Source organism: Simochromis diagramma, unplaced genomic scaffold, assembly GCF_900408965.1.
Source record: "Simochromis diagramma unplaced genomic scaffold, fSimDia1.1 OVJJ01000205.1, whole genome shotgun sequence".
Lineage (NCBI taxonomy): Eukaryota > Metazoa > Chordata > Actinopteri > Cichliformes > Cichlidae > Simochromis > Simochromis diagramma.
In genome coordinates, this window is record NW_024386782.1 from 17,921,119 (window position 1) to 17,937,813 (window position 16,695).

Here is a 16,695-nt window from a genome sequence, read left to right on the forward strand (position 1 = left end):
TTTTACACACCACACACACATAAACTCTTAAATGATCTCCAAATCAGGATAAACGTTAAAGCCCAAATATGGAAAGTGGATCATTAAAGAACTATTTATTAGATTTGTTATACAAAGCACATTATAATCGGGGGCTAAACATTACCATTAATTTCACTATGATTTCCTCTGATGCCAGTTTCCTGAAAGGAGGCGAATACAAGTGATGCAACACTGCTCTCTGCAGGAAATGAAGAAAATGTCAAATATTTTTGGTGTTACAGTTAAAATTTATTATCACTTCATATTCTGTGTACGCATACCACGTTTAAACTTACATTGCAATAAAATAATGATTACTTACTCCATGTAATGAACTGTTTGCTAGTTAATTTGCTATATGACAACACAACAACAGTATATTCTGTCACTATTTAATCAGTCAGGTTAAATTATATATCTCAATACAGACACTGTGACTATCAAGGGGACTGCACTTCAGGGCTTACAAAACAACATCTCGTTCAATATTTTGACGATCACCTGTCCTTCTGTGCGGTGAGTTTAGTTTACTGAATGAAAACAGAAAGAAGTCCAATGTGTATAAATGTGAGGCCAAGGCAACTTGTGAGCTGTGACTGAAAAGAAAAACTGTGAGAGGTTAAAAATCCCATTTAACATTTAGGGACGTGACTACAAAAAACTAGTACTGTATACTTTGAAACATTCAGGCCTTTGGCAATACTGTAACACATGATTAACAGTGCATTCAGATACAAGAGTTCAGATGTGAAGAATCGGCACTTAAGTGGAGGGTGTTGCAGCAGAAAGTAAATTGCATTGCTTTAATATTAAGAAAGGCATCTTTTAGTCAAATAAATAAAGTGACATATCACAGGAAGCTGTATGCTATACATAGCAGCAGCAGCAGCAGCTCCTTAAAGTTTGCAGCTTTCAAATATGCTTGAAATTAAGATGCTGCTTGATGATATTATGATATGGATAAAGACATGAGCTCCACTATGCTCCAGTGCACTTGTTGTATGTAAGTTCTATAATGCTGCTATAATTCAGTCAAATAAATATTCAATGCATCTTAACTATATTGGGCTATATCAGTAAGGAAATTCTACGGTTTTAATGATCTTTGCAACAAAGTGTGTATTTAGAGACTATAATATTGTAATGATTGAGTTGTTTTTGGTCCATGCTGTAAAGAGAACTGACAGAGTGAGAAAGAGAGGAAACGGGATGGATTTAGAGAGTGGATGAGAGACACTGGTAAAGAAGGGAAAGTGTGAGTGTGTTATGTTTCACTGTGGTTAACTAAGGAGGGAGCGGGAGGAAAGTGTTTTAGTGCAGGATCTCAATGAGGAGGCGCTTGAAGTCTCCACCGCACTCAGAATCCAGTGCATCTTTCAGGGTTACGTCGTACTTCTCCAGGTACATGTCCTTCACCGTGTCCAGGTCAATCTGTGGGTTGGCGAAATAAAGAGGATGTCACACACTTTTAGACTCTCAGACCTTATCGAGGGTATACTTACACTTGCACACTAGGCCATACACTCACACACAGAGAGACACACACTTGCCTCAGAGCGCCCTACGATGATACGAATCAGTGTGTCCTCCTCGGTGCCCAGTCCCTTCATGGCAGCGTTAAGGCGCCGAGCAAAATACAGCTGTGGGTTCTTAGCGCACCTTACTAAAAATAACACACAAACACAGAGTTACTGAAAATCAAAGATATTTCACTGACTTCTGAATGCTTGTGGTCTTACGTACCGAGAGTAATGTAGCAGTCCTTAAGTGTCCCCGTGGCCTCCGAGTCAATGGTGTCCAAAATGTCTGTTCCTGAAAGCTGCAAGACAGCTGGTTAACATGAGACCTGATAACAGCAGTAAGGAGTGAGTGAAATGACAAACGAATGAATAAATGAGTTAGAACAGCAAAAAAAGAAAACGTGCAACGATTGAATGTAGTACATACCGCCTCATAGGCTTTGAACATGGCCTGAAGCTGCAGGTAGTTCCTGTGTGTCAGGATGTAGGTGAAGGTGGACTCGTCTGTGCCAAACCTGCCTTCTCCTGCCTGATGAGAACAAAGAGAAGAAAAAATACAACATTTCAAAGAATATGGATCATCCCTCAGTGTTTTTAAGCAACATAAATTGATCTATTTTCTTCTGCTTATCCAATTCTGGATGTAGGGTATCCCGGCTGTCACAGGGCGAGAGGCGTGGTGCACCCTGGACAGGTCGCCAGTCTGTCGCAGGGCTAACACATAGAGACAGACAACAATTCACATTCACACTTATGGGTAATTTAGAATCACCAGTTAACCTAACCCCACTAACTGCATGTCTTTGGTTCATGTGAGGAAGCGCTGGATTCAAACACAGGGCTGTCTTGCTGTGAGGAAACAGTGCTAACCACCATGCTAGCATCAACATAAATCATGGACACTTTCAGTCATCAGTTACATAGAAAATGATGAGAACATGTGTTAATTTGCTCAGATGGGGGACAAGAGTAAGTTGACAGTGTGTATATTAGAATGACTATAAAAGCTATTTATGTTATTAGACTCTGTAGAGCCACGTTAGTAGCTCTGTGTAACCCAGTATCACGGCAACGCTTGCGTGTAATAAACGTGCCGGTCCACCGTGCGTATGTACGAGGAGAAGGAGAAATTTTATTTCAAGCCAACAAGAAAACAATCGAGGAAAAGTGTTTAAAGAGACATTATTAACACATTTACATGTAAATATATATTAGCCATGTAGCTTAATCATTTCTGGTATAGAAGGAGGCTGGAATGTCTTCATACTTTCCTTTTATTACGACTTTTTGGCTTTAAATATATTACCTGCTCGTACTGCAACTTAAGCGTGTAACTTAATTTATGCTTGTCCATTTCGCGCTTTGGAGAGGCAAAGCAAGACATGCACTGTATTCCTGTTGGGCAGATAATTCTAAATATCAATACTATCTAAACCAACGCTGGTATTGGTATTGGATCAATACTAGAGCGATAGGATTGATATTTGTTTCCATAGCCTATAAAACATTTAACCACATTTCCAAGCCTCAAATCATAAAGGGAGGGTGAAAAAGGTCAAGTCTTGATAATGTGACTAACCACTGGTTTTATACTGTCCGTGGCTAAATCCTGCAGCCTAATGCATTAGCATTGTATATTTACTAAGGACATTAAGTTTCCTATTTAATAAGTTATTTAGTCACATTTTTGAGGCATTCCTCTAGAATCTTTACTAAAAAAAGATGCTTCCGTCTGGGGTGGTGGACTGCTCAACCGTCAGCTGTAGTCAGCGTCTATTCTTTAAAACACTGCATAAACTTTAACTGAATAATACGTGGGATTCTGTGATGTACATGTGATTCCAGGATTACATGCTTATGCATCTAAATCAGGCATCCGCTTACCGACATCAAACTACATCGGTGTGATTAAAGGGGCAACCTGTGTTATGGGCTTTGAAATGAAAAAAATCAACACGCACCTCAAACAGAGATGCAGCATCTTGTTCAGCTAAATCCTCGTCCACCTCGTAGCCCTCATCTCTGCTTGCCTGTAGACAAAGAGATTGGAGGATAGGACAAGAAATTAGGAGGGGTTTAAAATGAAAGATGAGGGACAAGAACTTAATGAGATAACAATGATGTGCTCCAGATTAAGTGGATAAATTGAAAGCCACCGAGCTCTTTGGATTGGCATTGCTGTAGAACTTGAGTCACTTCATGTTTGTCATTTTTTCTGGGGGAAAAGGAAAAGAGAGGGGAAGCAGGAGAGGGTGGGGGCCCTGAAAAAGCTGGAGAGGGAAGCGTGCCTAACAATCTAGTGAATGTATCAGTGGGTGAGTCACAGCATAGAGAACAATTCTTCGAGCTATAACCAAGGACAAAAGCTTCCATTTGTCTGCGAAGCTCAGAGATTCAAGAAACAGTGCAAAAGACAATGCATTTCCTGGTTGGAACCTCTTTTGTACCTGCAGCAGTGAAATTAGGAGGTTCCTCACATCTCCACTGGTATCATCCTCGATATCTGCCTCCAGGTCACGCTCGTTCACTGTAAGGGAAGTGTGCAATGTGAACTTCTATGTCAACAACAGATTTTGTAATGTGATCTAAATGTGGATAAAGTCAGACAGCAGAAAACATGGAAAACACAAGTCACTACACCCAGATGAAATTATAACATTGGTATTCCGTGCGCTAGTTAACCAGCCACACTTTCCAGTATGAAAGGAAAGGAACACCCTGAGATGACTCAGAGGAAACGTTACCCTGGGCATATGCCTCCCTGTAGCTCAAGATGTCCTGTTGGGTGAAAAAAGACAGCATTAAGATGATGTTTCTGTTTTTCTCACATCTTACAGCATCTGTTTTATCTTCCCCGTGTCACATCTTCTTATGTATTCTGAAGATAAAACGCAGCACTGTTGCCTTTACTTTGTCACCATTGTGATTTAACTGTCAGCTCTAATAAAAACACACTGCGCCAGAACACCGTTTATCCACAGCACCGTCGATCCACAGACCTGATTCGTCGCCGTGCACAAGATCTCGACGAGCACGGCTTCATCCGTGCCCGCCCCCTTCATGGCCTTCCTCAGCTCCTTGGCGAAGTAAAGGTGAGGAGGGTCACACATAGCCATGACGGCTTTCTCAAAACTACCTGTTAGTTCCTTCTTCAGGACCTCCTCTAACTCCTGAGGAAATACATAGGTCACATGATTTGCAGTTATTCTGTGTGTGTGTGTGTGTGTGTGTGTGTGTGTGTGTGTGTGTGTGTGTGTGTGTGTGTGTGTGTGTGTGTGTGTGTGTGTAACATCCAGAAAGAGACAGGTACGTACATCATCATATTTTTCAAAGTAGGCCTGTTTGATCTCCACACGCTGAGCTGCAGAGCGATTGGCCAGAATCTGGATAATGGCCTCTTCATCTGTGCCTGGAGAAAATACAGCAGAACAGACCTGAAGGATTGACTTAGCAATTCAAATGACTTTATTATCACAGCAACGTTAGACTATTACTGGGCTGATAACGTCACACTGACGGAAGTCACCAGGACAGACCTTTTTGTTTCTGTTAAAGGACTTTCAGATGAATATCCTTCTCTTAAACATTGGGATAAAGAGCAGACATAGAAGTGCAGATATACACACACAGCAAAGACGCTGTTCTAAGCACTTGCATCAACTCCTGGGGTGGCTGTAGCTCAGGAGGTCAAGCAGGTCATCTACTGATTAGTGGTTCGATCCCTGGCTCCTCCAGTCGGCATGCCAAGTATCCTTGGACAAGATACTAACCCCAAGTTGCTCTCTGATGCATCCATTGGAGTATGAATGTTAGTTAGGAAGCCATAAAAAGCTTAGAAGAAAGTGAATGTGGCATGTTGTATAGAGTGCTTTGTGTACTTTGGGAGAGTAGAAAAGTGCTAAATAAGATTCAGACCATTTAACTCCCAACCAGGAAGTCTGGTTTGCTGCGAGACAACAGTGCTAAGCATCGCGTCACTGTGCTGGCTGCTAACACTATAGAGGACGTAACATGTTGATTAGTACTGAACTCTCCAAGTAGATATTTTATTATCCCTAAATCTGCTTCTGCCACACTTATTAAAATCTGTATTTTCTAGAGAGGGTTTGCTTATTTCAGTTTTAATTAGTTTATCTAGTGTTTTACACATTTGCCTCACACGTAAAGGTTTCCCTGTTTAATCCCAGCAAGAGGCATCTGCTGTTAATATCCAACATGCAGAGCGACCTGCTGGGATGAGCACTTGTGAGTAACGGAGCCGCTGAAAACAGCTTTCAGTTTCTTTATTTTCTGTCATATAAATCCTAGTGTTAATGTCATAACAAGTATGGCCAATGTTTCCAATAATGACATGAGAAAATGTCTGCTTTACAAGAGCAAGCCAATCATTAGAGTTGGATAAGGAGGGTGGTCATAAAGGATGAGGCTGCACCAATGCCCAATACGAATAGTAATCAATAAAAATTGAATTGTGAATCATCTGAAGCTACTCTACTAGAGTCCTAGAAAAAAGAATAAAAAAAAATAGGGATCTGGAAATGACCAAAAGAGGTTGAGTTAAAAAAAAGACAACAGTTTGAAGATGTACTCAATCAATGTACCTGAGATATGGATTCTGATATAATTTACCTCAAATACCACATAATCCCTGTAAATGCTGTTTCATGACAGAACCAAACATACACATCAACAGGTTTTTTTAGCTGTGCAAATACTCTGATGCATTGTGTAACGTCACTTTATTCACAACAACAGTTGTAAGCTGTGGGGAACACTGCAGGCTTGGTGAGAAGAACAACAACTCCAGTGAGCAGGTAGCAGATAATGCCAGTGAGGATTTAGTAACACAACCGACTGAAGCTTATGTCCACGCTGTGTGAGAGGCAGGCTTTGAAACCTACACCCACCTATCTTGTGAAAGTACCACTGCATAAAGATCTTTGCAGACTATGACATTTGCCTCTCTGTACCAACACCAGTTCTCAGTGGAGTACGCCTCGTACTGTAGTTACATCAAACTTAGCAAGTGTTGAAATTAACTCTCTGCAACACATAAAATGTAATATTGATTTTTCTGAGTGTTTCTCTGTTATTAGTCTGAAAACTTTTAGGCATAAAAAAACAAATCCCCACTTTTTACAAATGCTTTAATATCAGTTAAATTAGAGGCTCTATTACGACCTTACTAAACTGCAGTTATCATAATCATGATCAAACACACAAAGAGAGTCTTCACATGACTACAGCATAACCTAATATACTTCCTGAGAGAGGAGTTAAAACAATAAACTTGTATGTACTTACCTAAACCTTTACAGGCTTTTCGAATAGCTTTTATATCTGCTGTAACATCAAAGTCCTCACATGGGACTATAGTGGGCTGGAGAACACACAATCGCAGAAAATATTGAATATTCTTAGTAATAAATTCAAACAGTTCATTCAAAGCAGCCACAACAGGTAAAGCAAATCAATCAATCAATCAATAAGACTGACTCATAATGTTACATTAGAAAAGTGCCGGCATTTAACTACAACTGTAACCTTGTCCACGCAGATGAAAGGGTGAGGTCATTGAAAGGAGTTAATATGGTGTTACATTCAGGCTCCTGCGGAGAAAAGGGTGCTGCCTGTGTGTGATCGCTGAGTCATGGGGCAGCAGCAGCAGCAGCAGCCTCCTCTCCTCGCCCACCCTTGGTCTAATACAATGCGGCCTTATTGATCTGATCTTACAGAAATGCCTTTTTCCCTGGGCCTGGCATGGCACACTCCCTTGCTCAAGTTAACTGCGCCAGCTCTGTCTGTCTTTACACACCGCAGGCCACACAAACACAACAAAACTGAAGAAAATAATAAAAGTGACGCTCTCGCGGAGGCTGTCTGCCGTACTCAGTGAGGCTGTAGCTCAGCGTCTCTGCTGTCAGAGTTTGGATCTTCAATATTCATCCTAACACCAAACTTTTAGGCACTTTTATAATACATTTAAATAACTGCGTTTCAACTCAGCTGAGCTTTTGTCATTAGTTATAGATGACCTCTTACCTGCACGTTGCCCATGTCCTCCACACGCACGTCTTCTGGCTATGATCGAGCTGAAGCTGGATGTGGAGCGTCCTGATGTTGTGCTGCTGTGGAGCTGATGTATCGCGTGTCAAAGAGGACTTGCTGTTCCTGCAGGGACTCAGCCCTGTCCGGTGCTGCAGCGATGACGTCACCGCGGCTCATTGCATTAGCAGGATGAAACAGGGTGCTGCTGCTGGAGGTAACCTCCCGGTTAACCTTCAACTTACCGCAACGGTTCTTTTCCTTTAATTCTTATCATGTATTTAATCTGTAACCTGTAACTCTTTCAGAGTCTAAAATTTGCACTACAACACCACTGCATTTAACAGTACATCAAGATATTTTAAAAACTTACTAGCTTATAAAGTGTGATACAATATTAAATACTGTACCAAAGAGCATTAACATGCTCACACCTCAATGGAAATACAGCTCTTATGATACCAAGTTTGTTCTTCTACTCAGATAAATTTGTTAAATCTTAGATTTTTATGTTTTGTACTTTGATGCCACCTTGTGCGAGTTAATCCATAGAATATAACCCCAGTCCATTTAATAAGCGGACACTGGATTAAATTAAATTCTGTTTTATTTACATAGCACCAAATCACAACAATCGACTCGTGGAGCTTTATTTTGTGAGACCCTACAGTTTTAACATTCCTTAAACTGTTTTTTTAAGAAGAAGAAACTTCCTGCAGAACCAGGCTCAGGGAGGGGCAGCCATCTGCTGCGACCGGCTGAGAGTGATGGAAAGAAGAGAGGACATCGAAACTCTGTAGAAGAGAGTCAGAGATTAATAATAACTAATTATTAAATGTAGAGTGGTGTGTAAACTAGTGAGTAAAAAGAGGTGAGAGAAGGAGAAACATTTATGGGAAGCCACCAGCAGTCAAGGAATATTGCTGCATAACTAAGGGAGGATTCAGGGTCCCCTGATCCAGTTCTGACTATAAGCTTTGTCAAAAAGCAAAGTTTTAAGCCTGATCTTAAAAGTAGAGTGAGTGTCTGTCTCCTGAATCCAAACTGGAAGCTGGTTCCACAGAAGAGGGGCCTGAAAACTGAAGGCTCTGCCTCCCATTCTACTTTTAAATACTCTAGGAACAACAAGTAAACCTGCAGTTTAGAAAACTGCTCTATTGGGGTGTTCTAAGAGGTGTTTAAGATAAGATAGGACCTGATTATTACAGACCTTTTATTTCAGGAGAAAGATTTAAAATTAGATTCTGGATTTAACAGCGAGCCAATGAAAAAAGCTAATATGTGAGAAACATGCTCTCTCTTTCTAGTCCCTGTCAGTACTCTCACTCCAGCATTTTGGATCAACTGAAGGCTTTTCAGGGAGCTTTCACAGGGAGCAGGGATTGTCACAGCATAACAGAAAGTAAATCAGAGAGAACAAGGAGAGCTCAGCGGTCTGTGGCCACTGCCTGCTAAGCCATTCTCTCTTTGTGTGTTAAACTTTGTGTCTTTTTTGGCAGTTTTATACATGATTGCTACATGCATTCTTATTTCAACTCTTATCAACAACTGATGGGCAAAATAAATATTATATCTCTCCATAGGGTGGCAGTGTTGAGTGGGATTAGGATAGGATTTACAGGAGGCTAAATTTAGAACTAAAAAGTGGCAAACACAAGGAGGTGTTTTGAAAAGAAAGGAATGCTGATTCTTTTTTAAATTTAAATTGAAAACACTACTTTTAATGAGTAAAGATGAGCAATTATGTGTGATTTTGTTTGGTTTTTTTGTTTACATTTTGAATAGTAAAAAATCTTCAAACATTCAAATCAGAGTAAAAAACAATAGTCAGGGAGAGCCTGGATTTCATAGAAACATTTAATTCAGAGCTGATAACAGAATATTTACTGTATGTACATGCAACACAATATGGAATGTACAATATAAATAATCCCAGGTGGATGCTACAACAGCTTGCAACTTTGGAGCAACACTAGACAGTATAACGAGCATTAAATACACGTAGGTAACGTTCCGTTTCAAGCTCCCTCAAAACATCTGACAGAAATGTGAAAGTCGGAGTTGTGGGTCATGTTTGTTTATCAAGCTTCTTTTTTTAAAAATATTTTTATTTTATAGAGCCAGACCTCACACAGGGAATTCTTCCCTACGATGCTAGATAAATACAGATTTGAAACAAACCCCACATGCTTTCATAAGAAATGCAAAGGTGAATTCTGGTGCATCACGTTCCCTAAATTTTCACAGTCATGCACACACAACCCTCATGAAGCTGAACTGACTATTTTGTGTGACCGTACTGCTTCTAGGTGCCAATGGTGGGTGGCTGATTACAGGACAGAAAGGCTGGCTGTTGTTGTTGTTGTTGTTATTGTCATTTCTGGACACGATGCTGTGATGGTAAATGACTCATATTCTGTCAGTGAGAAAGTGGCAAAGAAAAAAAACGTTCTGGTCATGCATCGTTGTAGCTTTAGAACTAGAAAATGTGCAAAGATTTAAGGGAAGGTGGTAAATGGGCAACTAAGTGATGGGGTGGTGAGGGGAATGCATTATTCACATCATCCACTCTAGTCTTGGTCCTGGTTCTTGGAGGATCCCGTCACAGTTTCAGTGGATGTGTAGATACTACAGCCTCTGATCCAAGAGTCTTTTTTTTATTGGTTTTTAAAAAAAGGGGGCGGGGCATCCTGGGAAAGAATACAACAGTAAACAAATATCAGCAGACAGGAGAGCCTGATGGATATTTTAGTACTCCTCAACTGTAACTGCGACCATTTGAAACACAGTGCACGTCACTTCGAAAGCATCATGTAAGGAGACGAATACCATAGGCACGACATCGAAGGTTCCACTGTCTTATTTGAGAACACGCTGACCCATAAACATTTAGCTACTGGATGCTCGACAGTATGCCACATGCGACGGCTTTTTTAGAAAAAAACATATACTGTATATGGAAAGCTTTTACTAAAACACACAGCTTGTCTCATTTGGCTGCGGTACAATCCTCTGTTATTCCCACGTTTCTCTAATCTAACAGATCATCTTGGCGACATGAATTATGCATTTGGCCTAAAGATAAGGCATCGCAGCTGTGTCTGGGGCTTTGGTCTTGCTTCTCAGATCTCATTTTCTGTTTATTTTTTCCTTAGGTCTTTTCTCCCTGCTGCTGATCTGATATAAGTAAGTCTCCACTGGCTCGGTGCGTAACGTAGAACATCGTCTGCATAACACGTGAGACCGACAGCGAGCCCAGGTTAAGAGTCGACGGTGCTTTGTGGTGAACGATTGTCTGCTCTGCTCGTAAATACGGGGTATTCTTTTTTTTTTTCAAAATGGACTCAGTGTGAAAAAACATACAGAATATGTAACTTTGACAAATGTGCAAGCAAAAGTGTAAAAAAACAAACCAAAAAAATCATTTAAAGTGTTTTTAAGGTTGCATTACTGCATATAAGAACAAGATGGTTGCTGTGTAGCAATTAATTATGTCTGGATTGCATCAATAGGCAGCAGAGTAGATGTTCCTTTCCTCACAACATACTTCTCATTAAGGTGACCCACAGGAAACCCTTCTCATGAAATGCAATATCTGTCATCTGGATATGAAAAAAGTACGTTCATTCGTCCCCCGGCAGTCATCACGCCCTCTCCCCAGAGTCCTGAAAGTCCCAGGGGCAAACGTCAACCATTTTCGCCCCGGGTTTATAACTAGTGCTCAAAGAGCCGTCTTTCTTCTTCTCTGATGATTTTCTAGTCTGAGCCAAGCTGCCGTGCGTGAGCTCGGTCTCCCGGGAGAAAACCTCCGCCCTCCTGACCTCCATCACCTCTGGGTCTCTTGTTGAGCTCCTCCGCCGCTCAGAAACCGGCCCGCCGCATTCCGAAGACTGGCTGACCCTTCTCCTCTCCGACGGAGGCTTGCTGGAGGAGCTCCGCCTTTCTCTACTCTTCTCCCTCCCTTTCTCCTTCTCAGCTTTGTGGTTGGATGAGCTGGAGCCTTTCCGTTTCTTCTTGTGTGAAGTGGGGCTGTTGCAGGTCTTCTCCTGCTTAGGTGAAGGTGGGCCGGTGTAGTCCCATGGGCAGATTTCGACCATCAGAGACGGGGGCTGTAAAAGGCTGCCTGTGGACTTGGAGTGGTCTGAGTGAAGCCCTTTGGGTTTCCCATCAGTAGGCGTGACACTCTTCTTACGCCTGATTCTGTCTGGAGAAATGGAATCTGAATCTCCTTTCAGCATGGGTTGCTCATCGAATTCCCAGGGACACACATCTGGCTTGAGAGGAAGAGGTGACCTGGGTGCCCGAGATTTCCGTGTTTCCCTTCCTTCCTCCTTTTCTCCTCCTTTATCTTTGGCGCGGCGTCTGTTGGAAGGAGACTGGCCCGTCTTCTGCCTCTGCTGGGACCGACCACCTTTGGTGACTCCAGAGCTGCTGCTGCTGCCTCTCCGGCCCGAGGTGGTTTCTCCAGGAGCGATGGAAACGTGCTTCTGGCTTTTTGCTTCTGAGGGAGTCTGTGGTTCTTCCAGTTCCCAGGAACAAACCTCGGACACATCGTAAAGGTTCCTCCCCGTCTCAGAGCAAATTGATGGCTGGCTCCCACTCACCTGTTGGATAAAGGAGTAAAAATCAAAATGAATGCCAAATCAGTTAATACTACAAGGGGCTCGAGCAAACACTTTCTTAATGTAAGAATTTTGGGGTTAACTGGTCGATTGTCCCTACCAATGATCAGAGAAATCGCTTTATGTCTGTCTGGCTGTTCAGTATCATCATCATCTCATCTACTTTAAACCTGGTGGGTGTATTGCCTGGCCCTCCAGTGAGTGCAGGGCTGAGTTCAAGACTGTTTTGTTGAGTGGTTCTCATATTTTGGTCAAAAGCTGCTCTCTGTTACCAGTGTTTCCTCTTGAGTGACTTCTGCCTGCTCCACTCTGTGTGGGTGGAGGTGCACACATACACATGCATGCATGTTTGTTTGGATATCTGTCAGGACATTCATTCAGATTAATGCATTTTCAAACCTCCCACTGCAAACCTAATTTGAACTTCAACCATAAAAAACAAGTTTTAAACGAAGACAGGTGGACATTTATATTTAGTTCCTATATCACATGACTGCAGTCCCTTATTTTTGTTGTTTGGGCATAAGTAAAAATGTAGACTGTATTTTTTTTTTTTCAGTCCTGCTGTGAAGCCTCAAGGTGGGTGTTTTCAGTGTTGCCCACTGGTGTTTTACATTGGATCAGACAGGTTAGAGGTGTGTCTGCACCCACATGTGCTTGTTACTTGTCAAAGGCTGAATTAATACATTTGAAAGAGAACATCAAGCAGTAACTGTACCTTGACACTGAATTTAAAAATGTAATTCACAGTGAAAGAGAGATGAAGGCCATTTTCCCTTAGACTTCCTGTCTGCTTGTTAACTCAGAAATCATTAGCTATTTCCAGGTCCAAAGAGCCTTCTGTTCCCAAATTTAAACAAACACTGAGACACAACTGAGAGTTAAAAACTGTCCAAATTCTTTTGTTTGTGTATGTCTAGGCATCCATGAAAAAGAGGATTTAGAAGATTTAGCAGCATTAGAAGTTAGCAGAAAGCTAGCTAGCTAGTTTCCATTATAAAGCTGATATATTAGCTATTTCTAAAAAACTAAAATGTTCAAATTTGCTAAAACTTTGGAAGCAAACCATGACAGAAAAATAAATATCTGCAACATTTGAGCGTTGCCATAAAGATGTGCTACCTGTTGGCCTGCTACAAAGCTATTGTTAGGCTAAAACAGGGTTAGGGAATGTTAGTCCTCGAGAGTCGGTGTCCTGCAGGTTTTAGATATCACCCTGGGTCGCCACACCTGAATCAAATGATTAGTTCATTACCAGGCCTCTGGAGAACTTCAAGACATGTTGAGGAGCTAATTTAGCCATTTAAATCAGCTGTTGATAAAGTTGATACGTCATCACTTAACAAGCTTTTACAACAAGATGTCTTCTTGCAAACAGATGAGTTTTTGCCTCTTGGCCATTAGAAAGAATGCAGTTTATGGCATTTTTGCACTGGCTTCACTTTTCAGACCCAGCAGCTATATCCACCCTTTATATCCACTCCATGGCAGCAACCTGCAACGTGCCTGTTCCGCACAGCCAGGTTCTGAGCAGGTACAATCAATGACTGTTACCGCATAGCCATCCTCAGGGATACAATCTTCCAGAATGGAAACTGCACTGCTCTATTAAATGCAACAAAATGATAATAATAACGATAAATGCTCAAATGTCCAAGGTGCTTCATTTGCTTGTCCAGCCAAAAGCAATATAGGAAAAATGTAATGCAAGTTCTAATCACTTTATGGGGAGCATGGAAGCTGTTTCATAATGCTCATGTGCTCCCCACATGTCGTATTTGTAATATTATACACCACTCCAGCTTCCCTCTTGGGGGGCAGGGTGGGCGGGGGGGCTTCCTGTGTTCAGCGTGGACCACCAGACATCCTAATTTGTTAAATGCTTTGTGGTAAGTGCTGGCTTCCTGTAACTTGGTGCTGATATAATCAATATTTTATAGGATCGAGTTCCTAACACTTACATAACAGACTCTGCAGATATACGTACCACCTGAGTCTGTAGTGTTTCTCAACCCGGTAGAAGTTCTTTAGGAGAAGTCTTTTGGTTTTGTGATGTGGGGTGGCAGCCCTGTGGTGCCTGTACAACAGGGACAGACACTTCCCTTCACGCACTTCTTACTGGCGTCCCTGACGTTTGAATTCGACGCAATTTAAAAGATGTAAAAAGAAAAATACACTTTTGACACACACTATAAGAATGTCCTGAATGTGTTGACAGCTCTCTGCCCTGAATGTGGAAGTGTGCAAAACAACCAGCAGTCTCTGACCTACTTCTTTCCCCACCTTGCCATTCATCTATGTGTGCCATCTGTGCCGTCTGATTGACCCAAGAGGGTGCATGGCGGTTTTTTAAGGAAAAGGAAACCTCATGACCGGCAAACATTTTTATAAACTCTGACCCTGCACTTGGCCCAGCACTACTGGACTTGATCTTGCAAGGAAAATTGTTTTTAGGTATCGTTTGAGATCATTTTAAGCCCTGGACTATTTTACAGGAATCCTCAAAACATGACTTCAAATGACTGCTAGTGTAGTCCGTGTCTGCTGCGTGCCATTCACTCCTCTCTGTCCTCCTGTCTTTGCTTATCTCTACTGCTACTGCACAATAAAAAAGTACATCTGGCCAGATGCTTAAAGAATCCAGCAGTGTCAGTCTTTTAGCAGTCAATTTACCAAAGTCCTGGTCTCCAGGCACAGTCCGATTCCAGTAATCCACTCTTTGCATCTCGTGCCCCGAGTAGCCTGCTTGATAAATGTCCCACCTCATTAACAATCATGAGGAAAACCACTGAGATATACTGTAGCTTTAGTCTTAGCAAAGGGTCCCCCAGGGCAGACATGGTATTTTCATTTATGTATGCAACTGATAATAATGTTATTCTTATTGTTATATTAAAAAACATAAAACCTTTATATTCAAGGACGCATAGAAATGTTACGTACTTTTCTTGATAAATGACTTAAACAATTAATCAGTTAATAAAATGAAACCTGAATAAGTTTCTGTCAGTGGGCTAATCGACATTTAAGCACAAGAGCTACACATTACAGCTGAATCAGTTTCTATTAAGAATGTAATTATGTAGAAAAGCACCTGTTGCTTCATTATGCCCATCTTCAAAGGTGTCTTGGAGTACTCCACCGATTGGCTGACTGGCATCTTGGGGTAATGCTCAGGTGTCTCATCCACCTCTGATAGCGTCCTCCCTTCCAGTCCCTTCACGCACTTCTTACTGGCATCCTCGACGCTCTGAGTCTTGTTAGTGAGTCCCGGCACCTTCTCCTTGGCACTTGCAATCACGCTCAGGGATTTCTGCATAATGGAAGTGCGCAGGTGCACAGGCTTCTTCTCGTGTGTCAGGTTATGAGCGCTGGCTGATTTCCAGAAGAGTGGCACAGATTCGGTGGACACGGCTGGTTCCAGCCTCGGTGGAGTCGAAGCTGGTTCCAGCTGCTTCTTGGCATGTTTACGGCCAATGAGAGAGCCCAGAAGAGATCCTTCCCCTACAGTCCCAACAGGAGTCGTTTTGTCTCCCGCAGCTGAGCCGCTCTGGCTTGCGCCTTCTTCATCCTGGTCGCAGACGTGGTCATAGCTGAGTGACTTTTTCAAGCCCATGACTTTGTTCTTCAGGGAGTCGTCTCGAGGTTTTCCTGATGGGGGACATATCAATAGACCAGTGTTTTGTAATGTAACTTCTCATCTTTTGACCTGTAAACTCTGGTCACAGCAGAAGATGAGGTTTGATATTTTTTAATTAAGCCTTCAAAGAGATTAAAGATTATAAAAATAGACCATTTATATTTAAATAAAATATAAGCAAATCTGATCTTTTGCCAGTTTAAGAATTCATATTTAATTTACATTGAGGACGTGAACATGACTTTTTAATCCAGTGTTATTAAACCTTTCTGAAACAGTCTTTTATATCAACTATAAAGTGCCATTTAAGCCCCATTTATAGAGCTTCTTAAGCAGGACCCAACCAGACTTTGTAATATTATATATAATACACGTTACATTAAGTTTAGGAAAGCATAGTTGGAAAAAAGCATGCAGGCTCTCACAATATTTTCCTTTGAAATGACTAATTGGCTCTCTTCATTTCCATGCTACAGCCGGGGCTTACCGTGGTGGCTCGGCTCAAATGGATTTCTCCTCAAGGTGCTGCGGTTGCTGCCGTGTTCGCTGCCATCATCACGACTGCACTGCCGGTGCAGGTGCATAGTCTCTGGGATCTCTGTTATCCGTTTCATCAGCGAGCGACCCAGACCCTTCTTGGAGTTGCGCTTCTTTTGAAGGTGAGGGTTGTTGGCAAGCATCTTCTTACATTTGTAGACTTCCAGCTGGGCGTACAGCTTCTTCAACTCGTCCTAAAATTAAAAAAAAAAAAAGTCTTAAATCATAATTTATTACAACACTCACTTACCTCTGAGTTTAGGTAATAGTTGTGTGGTTGCCAAAAATGAACTTGTGGGCCTGAGCAGGT

The 16,695-nt window shown here is 41.8% G+C and overlaps 2 protein-coding genes across 3 annotated transcripts in view; both read right to left on the reverse strand.

Moving 5' to 3' along the window:
* Positions 1-246: 246 nt before the first annotated feature.
* On the reverse strand, positions 247-7,737 carry anxa13l (annexin A13, like). The gene is made up of 11 exons (XM_040022458.1): positions 7,584-7,737; positions 6,846-6,921; positions 4,856-4,950; positions 4,541-4,711; positions 4,286-4,319; positions 3,989-4,068; positions 3,503-3,571; positions 1,969-2,070; positions 1,765-1,840; positions 1,572-1,684; positions 247-1,452 (listed from the first exon to the last, which is right to left on the reverse strand). Exons 1-11 carry the CDS (start codon positions 7,596-7,598, stop codon positions 1,333-1,335), a joined length of 951 nt encoding a protein of 316 aa, XP_039878392.1. The 5' UTR covers positions 7,599-7,737; the 3' UTR covers positions 247-1,332.
* A 1,953-nt stretch (positions 7,738-9,690) lies between these two features.
* The window catches only part of LOC120727874 (probable G-protein coupled receptor 158), a 79,249-nt gene continuing 72,244 nt past the window's right edge, over positions 9,691-16,695 (reverse strand). For both annotated transcript variants that reach the window (XM_040022456.1, XM_040022457.1), the window contains 3 exons: positions 16,336-16,579; positions 15,303-15,859; positions 9,691-12,190 (listed from right to left, as the gene is read on the reverse strand). In XM_040022456.1, coding sequence (XP_039878390.1) covers positions 11,231-12,190; positions 15,303-15,859; positions 16,336-16,579 — 1,761 coding nt within the window. In that variant the 3' untranslated portion in view covers positions 9,691-11,230. The remainder of the gene's footprint in view (positions 12,191-15,302; positions 15,860-16,335; positions 16,580-16,695) is intronic.